At 42.5% G+C, this 14,019-nt stretch overlaps 6 protein-coding genes across 6 annotated transcripts; 4 read left to right on the top strand and 2 right to left on the bottom strand.

Annotated features, from left to right (window-relative positions):
• The first annotated feature begins 477 nt into the window (after positions 1 to 477).
• WALSEDRAFT_56045 (P-loop containing nucleoside triphosphate hydrolase protein) lies at positions 478 to 2,882 on the top strand. Its single transcript, XM_006956000.1, has 6 exons — positions 478 to 727; positions 774 to 1,689; positions 1,736 to 2,512; positions 2,559 to 2,627; positions 2,673 to 2,725; positions 2,771 to 2,882. Exons 1-6 carry the CDS (start codon positions 564 to 566, stop codon positions 2,817 to 2,819), a joined length of 2,028 nt encoding a protein of 675 aa, XP_006956062.1. The 5' UTR covers positions 478 to 563; the 3' UTR covers positions 2,820 to 2,882.
• On the bottom strand, positions 2,859 to 3,843 carry WALSEDRAFT_30945 (mitochondrial carrier). Its single transcript, XM_006955999.1, has 2 exons — positions 2,989 to 3,843; positions 2,859 to 2,942 (listed from the first exon to the last, which is right to left on the bottom strand). Exons 1-2 carry the CDS (start codon positions 3,835 to 3,837, stop codon positions 2,898 to 2,900), a joined length of 894 nt encoding a protein of 297 aa, XP_006956061.1. The 5' UTR covers positions 3,838 to 3,843; the 3' UTR covers positions 2,859 to 2,897.
• A 605-nt stretch (positions 3,844 to 4,448) lies between these two features.
• On the top strand, positions 4,449 to 7,943 carry WALSEDRAFT_30944 (glycine dehydrogenase; the record flags this gene model as incomplete). Its single annotated transcript, XM_006955998.1, has 6 exons — positions 4,449 to 4,841; positions 4,887 to 5,066; positions 5,114 to 5,329; positions 5,376 to 5,555; positions 5,600 to 7,667; positions 7,713 to 7,943. 6 exons carry the CDS (start codon positions 4,452 to 4,454, stop codon positions 7,769 to 7,771), a joined length of 3,093 nt encoding a protein of 1,030 aa, XP_006956060.1. The 3' UTR covers positions 7,772 to 7,943.
• Positions 7,944 to 8,342: 399 nt separating this feature from the next.
• WALSEDRAFT_3879 (hypothetical protein) lies at positions 8,343 to 8,868 on the bottom strand (the record flags this gene model as incomplete). Its single annotated transcript, XM_006955572.1, has 2 exons — positions 8,343 to 8,634; positions 8,678 to 8,868. Coding segments are annotated over 2 exons (483 nt in total), but the record flags the coding sequence as incomplete, so codon positions are not given.
• A 143-nt stretch (positions 8,869 to 9,011) lies between these two features.
• Positions 9,012 to 12,135, top strand: WALSEDRAFT_62064 (CBF-domain-containing protein; the record flags this gene model as incomplete). The annotated part of the gene is made up of 5 exons (XM_006955997.1): positions 9,012 to 9,983; positions 10,030 to 10,149; positions 10,197 to 10,663; positions 10,710 to 11,694; positions 11,743 to 12,135. 5 exons carry the CDS (start codon positions 9,012 to 9,014, stop codon positions 12,133 to 12,135), a joined length of 2,937 nt encoding a protein of 978 aa, XP_006956059.1.
• Positions 12,136 to 12,745: 610 nt separating this feature from the next.
• WALSEDRAFT_12050 (hypothetical protein) lies at positions 12,746 to 13,363 on the top strand (the record flags this gene model as incomplete). The annotated part of the gene is made up of 1 exon (XM_006955583.1): positions 12,746 to 13,363. A coding segment is annotated over one exon (618 nt), but the record flags the coding sequence as incomplete, so codon positions are not given.
• Positions 13,364 to 14,019: the final 656 nt, after the last annotated feature.

The raw sequence follows: 14,019 nt of genomic DNA, 5'->3' as shown, positions 1-14,019 counted from the left end.
CAGTACTATCTATACATATATATTTAAATTGGGTACTGAATTAACTCTAAGCATTTCTTGACAAATGTCGTAATATGTTTTGATAAGTCGGATTTCTTCATTTATGCCCAGTTATGCAAAGAATTTAATACATTGCACTTGTAATCGATAACGGGTTTAAAATCTTTTAATTAGCTTGTAAAGCTTGCACGTTCCTGAGCATTGGACCTAATTGGAGGCAAACGTTGATCTTGATTGTGTCTTCCTCAACGTGATTTTCAATTATTATATATCTTCTATAAAAGACACTCTATACAAGGTGTTGTCGTTAGCGTCAAACGATATTCATTTATGTGAATCACTTAGTTCGAAGCGGTATGACTTACTCGTTTGAGTTATCAACTGTATCTTTATTAACTTTCCTCAAGCAAATTTTAATTTATAGTACTTTCAATATCATGATCTTCGATTTTCTTGAGGTAACTGCGAGTCTTGTCCGCTTGTTTTGATTGTCGTCATATTCTTCTTCACTTGAATTGCTGCAGACTTCTTCCTTATCACTAAAGCTCTCTATATAAGTCAGTATGGATGAAGTTTGGGAGCGCTATAGACGATTATTGAAGAATGAACTGGAGGAGAGCAGGAAAGAGGCTATTAGCAAGATCTCTATTAAATTGACTAGCTTTTCTGTATCATTCAACTCAAAGTTGCTTCTCAGTCTTACTAGTACAGAGAAACACAGTTTCAGGTGAGCAACTTCTTTATCGGCTACGTTCATCATCTAAAAGCACTAGAAATGGTGATTTAGCCGCTATAGTGAATAAAAAGAATACACAACTTCTTAGAGGTTCAGTATACTCAGCGGATGATAAACGCATACTAATCTCAATCGAAAAGAATGAAATTGATCTACCATCACCTATATACCTCACTCAATTACGTGATGAATCAACTTACACGAAATTGCTCGAAATGATAGACAAATACGAATATTTAGAACGATCTGACGACTTATCCCTCCTAATGAAGACTATATTTGGTCTGAGGAAGCCCACATTCTCTCAAAGAGCACCTAGTGAATACTTCGATAGTACTCTTAATCAATCACAAAGACATGCGGTCAATTTGGCACTCAAAGCTGACCATTTGGCCCTAATTCACGGTCCACCAGGTACCGGGAAGTCATATACCCTTATAGAAATCATTAGGCAATTCATCAGCCAAGATAAACGAATCCTCGTCTGTGGTTCATCCAATTTGGCGATCGATAACATCCTAGAGAGGTTATCTGTCTATAACATTCCAGCCACTAGAATTGGCAATCCAGCACGTATACTTAGCAACCTCCAAACTCAGACACTTGAGTATCAGACTTTACAATCAGAGGAGAATGTGATCATGAAAGGTGTCAAATTGGAGTTAGAAGATTTGATGAAGGAATTAAAAGAAGGGAATATCACGGGGACGCTAGAACGAAAGAAAGCCATGAATGAGGTCAAAGAATTGCGAAAGGAGCACAGTAAGCGCTCAATGGCGGTTCTCAACCGTCTTATGAAACGCGCAAAGATTGTCTTGTGTACCCTTCATGGAGCAGGTGGTAAACAACTTGAGAATCAGAAAAAGTTCGATGTTTGCATTATAGACGAGTCCACTCAGGCGCTAGAACCAAGTTGTCTAATACCCATTCTTAAAGCAAAGAAATTGATATTGGTGGGTATTTCGATGTGTTGTCTGCATTTATGACTCATTTATATAGGCTGGTGATCCTTTACAGCTTCCGCCAACTGTTTTAGCACGTCCTGCACAGAAAGTTGAAGGGAAAACGAAGGAAGAAAAGAAGACGACCATCTGGAAAGAACAAGATATAAAGGAAGTGGAGGAGATAACTGATAAGCTCGCTGAGCTTAAAATAAGCGAGGAAGGAAATGCTACAGATAGGGAATTCAAACAGGCATCTACGCGAGCAACTTTGAAGCCTCTAGAATCCCTCGAGGCATCCCTTTTCGAGAGATTGATTGATATACACGGGAATTCAATCAGGTGTCTTCTCAGTGTTCAATATAGAATGCATAATATGATCATGAAATTCCCCTCAGAAACAATGTATAACAGTGAATTAACTGCATGTGAAGCCGTCTCTAAGCGCACACTCATGGAACTCCCTAATGTCGTCAACAGTAATACAAATAAAGATTCAGTCCAGCTGAGCTCACCGTTGGTCTTTATAGATACAGATGGACACGGATGCAAAGAGAGTATTGACTTTAAAAGGCTGAAAAAAGGCGCACTACAGAGAGGAAGCAAATATAATGAGAAGGAAATCGAAATCATTAAGAGGAAGGTCCAAGATCTGGTACACGTTGGTGTTCGCGATTCTCAAATTGCTATTATCACGCCCTATCAAGCTCAAGTAGTACGTCTCGGTAATGCTATAAAGTCTCAATTCCCTGGATGTGAGATTGGCAGTATTGATGGTGTACAAGGACGTGAACAAGAGGTAGTCATTTTGTCCCTTGTTAGATCCAACTATACTGTGAGTGAGGTCATGATCGTTAACTCTATTAACATCACTCAAACAGGGGCAGGTCGGTTTCCTGAAGGAGGGGCGTAGACTGAATGTCGCAATGACCCGCGCGAGAAGACAGCTGGTGAGTGTGCACTGTGAATGTGATAATAGCGTTAACATAACTCAGATTGTTGTTGGCGATAGCGCAACTATTAAGCGTGGTAACAGCTACCTCAAGAAGTGAGTATTCAGACTTCCATATAGCCTTTGCTGATGTGATTCCAGATGGATGCATTTTCTGAAAAGCAACGCAGACTTACAAATACCAGAGTAGATAATTATTAATTTATTATGTATCAATTGTTTAAAACTTTTTATCCAGTTTAACATCAAATGCTTTTTCTAACAATGCTTAAAGAATCGATTCAAGTGCTTTAGCTGATAATTCAACGCCGAGCTGAGTTTATTGTTAGTGAAATTCAGAGAGTAAATGCTTAACTCACGAAAGTAGCTGCATTAGCTGGGAATGCTCTGGCCATAGCCGGTCCAAAACCTTTAAAGAGTGCAGTTGCACCATCAGCCTTGACAGTCTTCAGGGCGCAATCGAAGAAACCTTTGTACATGCCCTCCGGTGCGGATTGTATACGTGACTTGATGACGTCAGGGGGAATAGCGAACGACCACATAGCGACACCGGCGAGACCGCCTGCTGTGAGGACAGCGCCGAGGTTAAGATCCTTAGCGTCCTTTGGTGTGAGCATTTTCTTAATTTGTTCATAACTGACGAAATAAGCGGCGGATCCGGGACCGTCACGTGCGAGTGTAGCACCCGTACCTCTGTAGACACTCTTGAGACCGGCTTCTTTGTATATTCTACCAAGGATGGTGCCCATACCGGCCTTCTTTGATTCCGTCTGCTGGATGACTTTTACACGTTCAACTGGGGCAGTGACAAGTGTTGTTGGTACAGCACTGAAGAAACCGGCAAATGCGAGTTCACCGGTTGTCAAAGTAGAACCCCTCTCCTTGTTACTAGCTTCAGATCGACTACCAAAGACGATTTTCTTTCCTAAATCGTAAGACCAGAAACTGAGTGCGAAAATCGGGGTGACACCAACCAAAGGAGGTAAAACACCCTTGTAGAGACCTCTGGGACCATCCCTAGCAATTGATTGCTTGACTACATCTATTGCACCCTTGTATTGTCCTGGTGCAGCTGTCTGAAGTCGCACTTTCGTGAGGTCGAATGGGTGTCCAACTAGAACAGCCATTGAGCCACCGAATCCACCAGAAAGGAAACTCTTTATTGAAGACTTCGTTGCTGCCTTAGCGTCTTTTATTTCTTCTGCCATTGTGATGGTTTAAGTTCAAAAGAAGAGCATGTTATTTACTCGCTTTCCGGATCTGTCCGATTTGGAATCACAATGGCAGTGGAATGATTGCGAAGGGTGTCTTAATAGCTTTCTGCATCCCCCTTACTAGTTGGTTATATAGTGCGTTATACCAAAGACAATCACGAGAGAAGAAGTCATCTGAGAATGTGAGAAGCTCTTTTATCTATATAATAACTTATTGAGGTTATTTACCGGGTATTTCTATATAATTTACATCCGCTAGATTAAAACTACGCTCGCTAACATTTTGTCCTCACTATTCTCGCTTAGGACAATTCTCTCCTGATTGAATGTCAAGAGAGTGGGAATATCCAAGAAGCCGTCGTTTGGCGAGACTGTCTGTATCACAGGGCCGCATTAGTGCCATCATATGAGCACCCGAGTGGGCTGTCCTAGAGTGTATATACTGTGGTCTCTATGGTATAGCTTACATAATGTATATGGCACACATTAGCTTGCCAGCGTGTGCAAATATCACGTCCTATTAGGTCAAATTTTGCATATTCTCCGGAGTCCCGTCATCTTATCATATACAAATTTCTTCCTTTGTCTTGAACGTTGATAAATAGAAAATGCTGAAAACACTAGCGAAGCGAGGGACACTCAGCCTTCTAGGGAGTAGAACAGTGGCTGTACTACCACGTAGAGCTCGTAGTTTGGCTACTGTCGCTGTCGGCGACTCACCTTCAACGTCCCCAAACAGCATTTTCGCACCTCTCGATACATTCACAAGACGCCATGTTGGACCCAGGAGTGCGGATATCGACGCTATGCTCGCTAGCGTCGGCTACGACAGCCTTGAAGCATTTGTCGCCGACGCCGTGCCTAGCAACATTCGCATAGAAGAAACTATCAACGATGAAGCTATCCCGCCTTTGTCTGAATCTGAGTTGTTAGCCAGAGCGAAGGAATTGGGTAGCCAGAATAAACTATTCAAATCCTGGATTGGTATGGGTTATCATGTAGGTTTCACTTTTTCTTATTGAGATACACTCTAATGTGTGTAGAATGCCGTTACACCCCCAGTTATACTTAGAAATATCACTGAAAACCCTGCCTGGTATACTAGCTACACACCTTATCAGCCAGAAATATCGCAGGGAAGGTTAGAATCTCTTCTCAATTACCAGACAATGGTTTCATCCCTCACTGGTATGGACATAGCAAATGCTTCTCTTTTAGATGAGGTACGCCATTTTTTAGACGACGTCATTCTCTCTCTAACCTTGTTTAGGCAACTGCAGCAGCCGAGGGTATGGTGTTGGCATTTGGAAATGCAAAGGGAAGCAAGCGCACTTTTGTGGTCGATAATGGTGTTCTCCCTCAAACCCTTGCTGTTTTGCACACTCGCGCTAAGGGTCTCAATATAAATGTTGTCAAGGGCGACGTCAAACAGTTATTAGAAAATAATGAAATCCGAGATGACCTTGTTGGTGCGCTCTTCCAATATGTGAGATCAACTCTTTTAGTAGTAAATGTAGCTTACAAATGTCCAGCCTAACATTGACGGTGCAATTGAGAACTATTCATCGTTAGTTGATGACATCCATAGTCTCAAAGGATTGGTCGTCTGTGCTACAGATCTGCTAGCTCTCACTATGCTTAAGCCTCCTGGTGAATTTGGCGCGGACATTTGTGTTGGTAATTCCGCAAGATTTGGTGTTCCATTAGGTTACGTGAGTCCCAAATTCTTTATGAAGACCTCATTTAATAGAAATAGGGTGGTCCACATGCTGCGTTCTTTGCTTGTTCAGATGCCCTCAAGCGTAAAATGCCAGGTAGATTGATTGGTGTTTCAAAAGATTCAGATGGGAAGATAGCCTACAGATTGGCTTTGCAAACGAGAGAGCAACATATTAGGCGTGACAAGGCTACCTCTAACATTTGTACCGCTCAAGCCTTGTTGGCAAATATGGCAGCCATGTATGCCGTCTATCATGGTCCTCAAGGTTTACGTCAAATCGCTGCGAAAGTACACGCCCTCACTCGCGTCCTCAAAGCTGGTATCGAAAGAGAGGGCTACGTTGTCAAGAATAAAGACAGCTTCTTCGATACTCTCACAATAGAGGTTGCCTCAGCTGAGGCCACCCATGCATCTGCATTAGCCAATGGTGTCAACTTGAGACGTATTGATGAGCACACCCTGGGTGTAACTCTAGATGAGAGCGCTACAGAAAGGGATATACTCACTCTCATGGAGATCTTCTCCCAATCGAGAGCCCAAAGAGGATTAGAAGCCTCACAGGCCGCCAAAGATCTCACTAGACCCCAAGTACTAGAGGAGATTGCTCTTAATATGAACCTTAATAGAGATACACTTCCTACACTAGAGATCGTCTCGGAGAAAGAGCTGCAAAGGACTAGTAAGTATCTCCAACATGATACATTCAACAAGCACCAATCAGAGACTGAGTTACTGAGATACATCTACCACCTTCAAAACAAAGATCTCTCACTGGTCCATAATATGATCCCTCTTGGTAGCTGCACGATGAAGTTGAATTCTACCAGCTCAATGATTCCATTTACCCAACCTGAATGGGCGAATGTACATCCATTTGTACCAATTGATCAGGCGCAGGGATACAGCAAAATGATCAGAGAACTTGAGGATGACTTGGCTGCTATTACAGGCTTTAGTGCTACTTCATTACAACCAAATAGTGGTGCACAGGGTGAATTTGCTGGCCTTTCAGTTATTAAAGCATACCATGAAAGCCGAGGTGATGGAGAAAAAAGAAACATTTGTTTAATTCCAATTTCTGCGCATGGTACAAACCCAGCATCGGCTGTTTTGGCAGGTATGAAGGTTGTCCCAATCAAGACACTCAAAGATGGTAGATTAGATTTGGAAGATCTCAATGCTAAGGCTGTACAACATAGGGACAATTTGGCAGCTTTCATGGTCACTTACCCATCCACATTCGGTGTATTCGAAGAGGGCGTGCAAGACGCTTGCAAGATTGTCCACGATAATGGTGGACAAGTTTACCTCGATGGTGCAAACCTCAATGCGCAAGTTGGATTAACGAATCCAGCTACTTGCGGTGGTGACGTTTGTCATTTGAATTTACACAAAACATTTTCAATTCCACATGGTGGAGGTGGTCCAGGAGTAGGACCAATTTGTGTGGCCGAGCATCTTGTCAATTTCCTCCCTGGACACCCTCTGTCTCCTCACGGAACATCTTCATCACTGACTCCAATAAGCGCAGCTCCGCAGGGCAGTGCGTCTATATTGACGATTAGTTGGGCATACATCAAGATGCTTGGTGGTAAGGGACTCACAGATTCATCCATGCTTGCGCTCCTCAATGCAAACTACATCAAGAGCCGTCTTGAGAAGCATTTCAATGTACGTTTCGTGAACTCCAAGGACAAAGTAGCACATGAGTTGCTACTCGATTTGGCTAATTTCGAAGAAGTTGGTTTGAAAGTCATGGATTTCGCAAAACGTTTACAAGATTTCGGGGTACACCCACCTACTTGCTCATGGCCAATTACTTCAGCCATGTTGATTGAGCCTACTGAATCGGAAAACAAGGAGACTTTGGATAGGTTCATTGATGCACTTATACACATTAAGGGCGAAGCGGATGATATTGCTTCAGGTAAAGCAGATCGCAATAATAATGTAATTAAGAACGCACCCCATAGTCAGGCATCAGTCGCTTGGTCAGATGAGAAGTGGAATGCTAGCCGTCCATATTCTCGCCAAGAGGCTGTATACCCACTTCCATATCTCTATGAGAGTAAGTTCTGGCCAGCTGTTGGCAGAGTTGATGACGGTGAGTAACAAACGCTAGACTATGAGATTTTCTGACTTGTTTTAGCATACGGTGATAGGAATCTCACCTGTAGTTGTCCATCAGTGGAGGAAATGGCTGAGTAGAGTGCTTGTTGCACCACCTATTGTGCTTTTAACACAGTACAATGTTTAAACCTCAACGGTTTTCTTATTTTCTTTTTTTAGGTATTATTAGATAACGACATATTACAATTTCTCATTTGAGCTAACGAAAAATCGCATGTCATAGCATTCAACTGTATTTTAGAGTTATTTCAACAATATATGTGCATTTATTATTACATTTGTAAAAATTACATCTCCGCTTGAATAGTTAATTTCAGAGTTTGACTTTCTTGGTTTGAGATTGTTCACGCTCCGCTAGGCGCCTCTTGCGCTCTTCGTTGGTGATCATGAGTGATTCCATTGCAGTTTTCGGTTTGCTTGGCTGCTGAGAGGATGTATCTGGTATACTAGGCTTAGGTTTAGAACTGGCTGCACTCTTGAAAACGTTTGCTGGCTTTGGAGGAGCAGCTGAGGTGGGTTTGAGCTGAATTTTCGGTGCGCTGCTTTCGCCTGTTTTGTTGGTGTTCAGGGATAGCTTGATTGGACCATTTTGTTTGTCTAGAATGCTAGCTTTTTGTTCTTTCTGCTCTGAAGCGTCACCTTGTTCTTTTGCTTTTTCGATTTGTTCAGCGATTAATTTACGCTCGCGCTGTTCATCGTCCATGTGCTGTCTCTCTTTCTTTTGTATGGCCTCCTGACGTGCTAAAGCCTGAGGTGAGTTGTCTATCCAACTAACGTATAAACCTCTCTCAGTTTCATCTACTCTGACGATACCCGCTCTACCGAGGTACTTCGTGAATTCTGTGAGCGTGACCCAACGTGTGGCGTTCATGTGTAAGTGATGCTTATCAGCGATGTATTCTTGATAGACGGTGTTTACAGATACACGGTTTGTACCATGCCTATTGATTATTAGAGGGAGTATGATTTCAATAACAAACTGACCTTCTTGATAACAAAATGACGAACTCTCTTTGAAATTGTTGTGAAGCGTCTGAAATGTACTTGCCAGCGTTCTCACCGACGTGTAACATCGCTCTTAAGTGGCTCTCAGATTGTGTGTGGCACTTGTAGCCATTCTCGTCTCTACATTGCTTCTCACAAACTTGACAATACCAGCGAAGTCTACCCAAACCTATAGAGATGTTAGATGGGGTGAAAATATAAAATAATAATAATACCCTTCGCTTTCATAGCATTAGCTACAGCTTTTGAAGATCCAGCTTCTGCTTTTGGCATTTTATAGTGATAGTATCTCTTCAAGAGTGACGACGAGGAGATGACTGCTAATAAATTTAAAAAACCGAATAAAAAGGATAAAAAGCAGTCAAATAAACCTTCTAATTTAGATAACAATACATTTAAGCAAGAAATTCTCGCTCTTGGTGGAGATGACGATGATTTTAAGCTTTTAAACGGCGTAGAAAGTGACGAGGAAGCCACTTTTGATAACGTAGACAACAACGATCCTAATTTACTCAAGGATTTGAAGGATCTCTACAAATCTCTCGATTTCAACTCTGTACAACCAGTCGAACGAGAAGAAGATGAAGAGCAGGATGAGAATGATGAGGAGAGTGCAGCCAGTGAAGGGGAAAATGCAAACGGAAGCGTCGATGGAAATGATAGCGAAATCGCGAACGAAGAAGACAGTGAAGAAGAAGACGAAGAAGACGACGAAGAGGATAGAGAAGAAGACGCAAATGATATAGACCCACTCAGTGAGATTGATCCAGAAGGACCATTTGCTCAAATACCACAGTGGTTCCTCCAGCCGCTACCAGAACTCAAAAAGTCAAAACCAAATCCAAATAGCCAATCTTCAACTGATGGAAGAATTCAACACGCTAATAAACTGTTAGAGGACCTTCCAAAGAGTGCGCAATCTAGCTCAGCTGTTTCTTCGTCAGATAAAAAATTCTTGGACCAAATGTTGAAATCTGGTACACTCAACGATAGAGTATCCGCATTGGCCTTGTTGATTGCTGAGTCACCCATACATGCGATATCCAGTTTGGAGGCTCTCAAGAATATGGCTTCAAAACCTAAGCGTGAGGAGGCACTTAGAGCTATGAAGGCACTTGTTGATTGGTTGGCTGGTCCACACGGTTTGCCTGCAAATAGAAAATTGATCTACATTGCTGATCAGCCTAATTTGACACATCCAGGTGTTAAGGATAAACATCTTACCTTCTGGGCATTCGAAAATTGGCTCAAGGCGTACTTCTTTGAGGTGTTGCAATTACTTGAGGTATGTTTATCTTATTGGATGTGTGATTATTTAACAATGGATGCAGTCATTCACCCATGATACTCTTACTTTCGTTAAACAGCAAGCCATTATGCTCATCTTCCAACTCCTCAAGGACAAACCGGAACAAGAACACAACCTGCTTAGATTGTTGATCAACAAATTAGTGAGTGGATTCAAGTCTAAGTATTTTGATTAACTTTTCTCTTCTAGGGTGATCCATCACGTCAAGTTGCTTCAAAAGCATCAAATCAACTTCTTGTTATTCTTCAAGCACACCCTGCGATGAAAGGCATCATCAGTCGTGAAGTTGGTGACCTTATCTTCCGTCCACATATTTCAGAATCTGCCAAATACTACGCGATTATTACACTTAATCAGATCATGTTCACAAAAGCTGACACTGGTGTCGCAAACAAGTTAATCGAAATTTACTTTAACTGTTTCAAGGACTTCCTCAGAGAAGAAGAAGCATACGTTAAAAAGACAAAAGAAGATGCGAAGAATGCGAAAAAGAACAAAAAGCAACATGGCAAAAATGATAAGAAGGACAAGAAAGGCAAAAAAGAAGAAGCAGAGGAGGATCCAGAGATGATCGAAGAGAAGAAATCGAAGATGATTGCAGGTATCCTCGCAGGTATTCATCGTGCTATGCCATATGCGAACATCGAGGAGAAGATGTGAGTTTTGATAGTCATGCTTGTTACTTTCACTTACAAACGATAGCTTCGACAATTACATGGACACCTTGTTTAGAATAACCCACACTGGTACTTTCAATATTGCAATCCAAGCCTTACAATTGATCAATCAGGTAACCATCATAAAAGAAACAATATCCGATCGCTTTTATCGTACACTCTACGAATCTCTCCTCGATCAAAGATTGAGTACATCATCAAAGCAATCTATGTATCTTAACTTGCTGTTCTCAGCTGTAAAGAGAGACCCATCTAATGCCAGAGTTGCAGCATTCGTCAAGCGTATTTTGCAAATGTTACTTGGTCAATCACCTTCATTCATTTGTGGTGCATTCTATCACTTGAATGGCTTATTGTCTAGCCACCCATCATTGAGAGCAATGTTGGATGATGGCGAAGAGAATGATGCTGGTGGAGTAGCATCTACATCTTACGATAAATTCAAACGCGATCCACAATACAGTAATGCTCAGCATAGCTGCCTATGGGAGTTGTTACCATTTACAAACCACTATCACCCTTCTGTTGCGATCCAAGCGAAACAGATCCTTAACGGCGAAGTAGTGAGGACATCCGCAGACTTGAATCTTAACACATTGATGCACTTCTTGGATAGATTCGTATACAAGAATCCAAAGAAGGATATCAAACCAAAGGGTGCCTCCCTCATGCAACCTATTGCTGCTTCTGATAGATCACAAACAGTTGCTAATGTTAAGGGTGCAACTCGTGAATTGATGGTCAATAGTAGCGAGTTTATGAAGAAGAAAGAGGAGAATGTCGCACCTGATATGCTTTTCTTCCATAAATTCTTTAACCAACGCAACAAACGTCTCGAAGAGAAAGCAGCCAAGAGAGATAAGCGTAAGAAGGGATCAGATGATGAGGATGAGGAAAGTGCCGATGATGAGCCTGACCAAGGTGAAGATGTCGATCTTGATAAAGATGATGATGATGATGATGATGTCGCTGAGGATGGTTCTGAGATGGATGAAGATGAAGTTTGGAAGGTACGTTAGAGTGTTTGTTTGCCTTTTATTATTCTAACAGAGTCACAGGCTATGCAAGCTTCTATGCCAGGACAAGAAGATGATGATATCGAAGAGAGCGACGAAGACGACGTCGATCCTGCCTTGATGGATGACAGTGAGGAGGAAGCTGAAGGAGAAGGAGAACCTGAACCTACCGCTGACGATGAAGAGGAGGAAGAAGAAGACGATGACGATGACGACGAAGGCGGCCTTGAAGGATTAGTCGACGACGAAGATGACTTGTTATCGGTCGACGAAATGGAATCAGAAGCTGGGGAGGAAAGCGAGGCTGAAGAGGAAGAAAGCCTCGGTAAACGCAAGCGTGACGACAAAGACGCAAAGAAGGCAGCTAAGAAAGCCAAGAAGGCCTTACCTACGTTCGCTAGCGCTGACGATTATGCTCATTTGTTATCAGATTAATTTTTATAGATTTATTTATTTTGTTATTTCGTTATTTCCGAAGTGACGTTGTGACGTTCTTTCTTCGATACGATGATGAACATACCACCACCACCGCTGCCAGAAGGCTGGACAGAGCATAAAGGTGGGTATTTATCCTTAGTATAATGTATTTCCTAACAGCAGTCCAGCTCCCTCTGGAGTGCCATACTATTACAATGCCAGTCTAAAGAAATCGACCTATACGAGACCGTTACCAGCACCAGAAGTAAACGTGCAGGCTGCACCACCACCACCTGCCCCCCTACAAGAAACTCCGCCTGTACAAACTCAGGGGAAGAAGACCAAGAAGGAGAAACCATCGAAGAAGACACCAATTGAGGGTACAGCTTGGATGAGGATAACAACCAACTTCGGGAATGTTTTCTATACCAACAAAGACCGTAAAGAGAGTGTATGGGAAGTACCTAGAGAAATCGAAGACCAAGTTCGACAATTAGAAGAAGAAGAGAACAGCGATCCGAGGGATAAGAAACGAAAACGCGTTCCTCAAACTGATCCTGGTGATTCTGGTTGGATAGACGTTGAACCAGCAAAAAAGGCCAAGGAAGAAGACGATGACGCAGACTACGCAGCGGCAGCCAGAGCAGCTATGGAAGAGGAGAGACAACACAGCAAGAATATAATGCTAGCAGAGCAAGCTGAACAGCGAGAAGCAGAAGAAGAGCGCAGGAGGGCATACGAGGAGAAGAAAGCGGCTGAAGCAGAGGCAAATTACGACCATGAGGAGGCCAAAGCACTATTTAAGAGCATGCTAATGGAGTATGACATCAATCCTCTTATTCCTTGGGATATGGCCCTCCCTACCTTCGTCAATGATAGCAGATACACCAGTCTCAGAAATACTGAAGATAGACAGGATACCTTTGATGAATACTGCCGAGAAAAGTCGATGATGGCAAAGAAGAATGCTGTCACCGTCGATCCTGTGATCACCTACAGGGAACTCCTCAGAACGGAAGTCACTAGTACTCGTACGCGTTTCGAGGATTTCAAGAGAGATTTCAAAAAGGATAGACGCTTCTTTGGATATGGACGCGATGATAAAGAGCGCGAAAAGGTCTTCAAATCTTGGTTGAGAGAGCTTGGTGAAGCCAAACGCAAGGAGGCACAGAAAGCGGAAGAGGCTTTCAAGAAGCTTCTTAGAGACACATCTGAGATAACTACAGAAACGGATTACAAAGAGGTATGCTTTCTGATAATTGAAACACGATCTAACGAAAACATAAGATCAAACCACTATTATCTTCGCATTCTGCGTACAGAAAATTACAATCGGGATCAACCAAGGAAGCACTATTCAATGCGTACAAGAGGGAGCTTGCTGGGGAGCAACCTGAGTCTTCAACGCCGAAGGAGGAACCCCAACCCGTCAAAGAGGAGCCACCAAAGAAGCTCGATAAGGCTGCTCGTGCTGAAGCTTCCATCAAAGCCCGCGAAGAGAAATACAGAAAAGAAAGGGAGAAGATTGATAAGCAAGCCCAAGCATCCAAATCTGCTCTCGTTGGTGATGAATCCGAACGCGAGTATCGTACTCTCTTGATAGACGCAGTGAGATCTCACAGGGTAAGTGATGTTGATGATGATTACGAAAATAATGGCTAACATCTCGTAGACCAGATGGAGAGATGTCGAACATGAGCTTGCAAAAGACAGGCGCTTCAATGTTAATATCAGTGATAGAAGGAAGAGGGATTTGTTTGAAGAACACGTCGACAGTGTCTATAATAAGCGCCTCAAAGGTGTAAGAGATCTTTTTGAGAAAGAGTTTAAGAGTCTAGATGACAAATTCGAGGATGTTTACGATAAGATAAAGGACGAGTTGCCTATCAAAGTCTTTGACGC

The sequence above is a fragment of the Wallemia mellicola genome (assembly GCF_000263375.1).
Source record: "Wallemia mellicola CBS 633.66 unplaced genomic scaffold WALSEscaffold_1, whole genome shotgun sequence".
In the NCBI taxonomy this organism is placed as follows: domain Eukaryota; kingdom Fungi; phylum Basidiomycota; class Wallemiomycetes; order Wallemiales; family Wallemiaceae; genus Wallemia; species Wallemia mellicola.
Note: the sequence above shows the minus strand (reverse complement) of the source record. Positions and strands in the feature narration are given on the sequence as shown.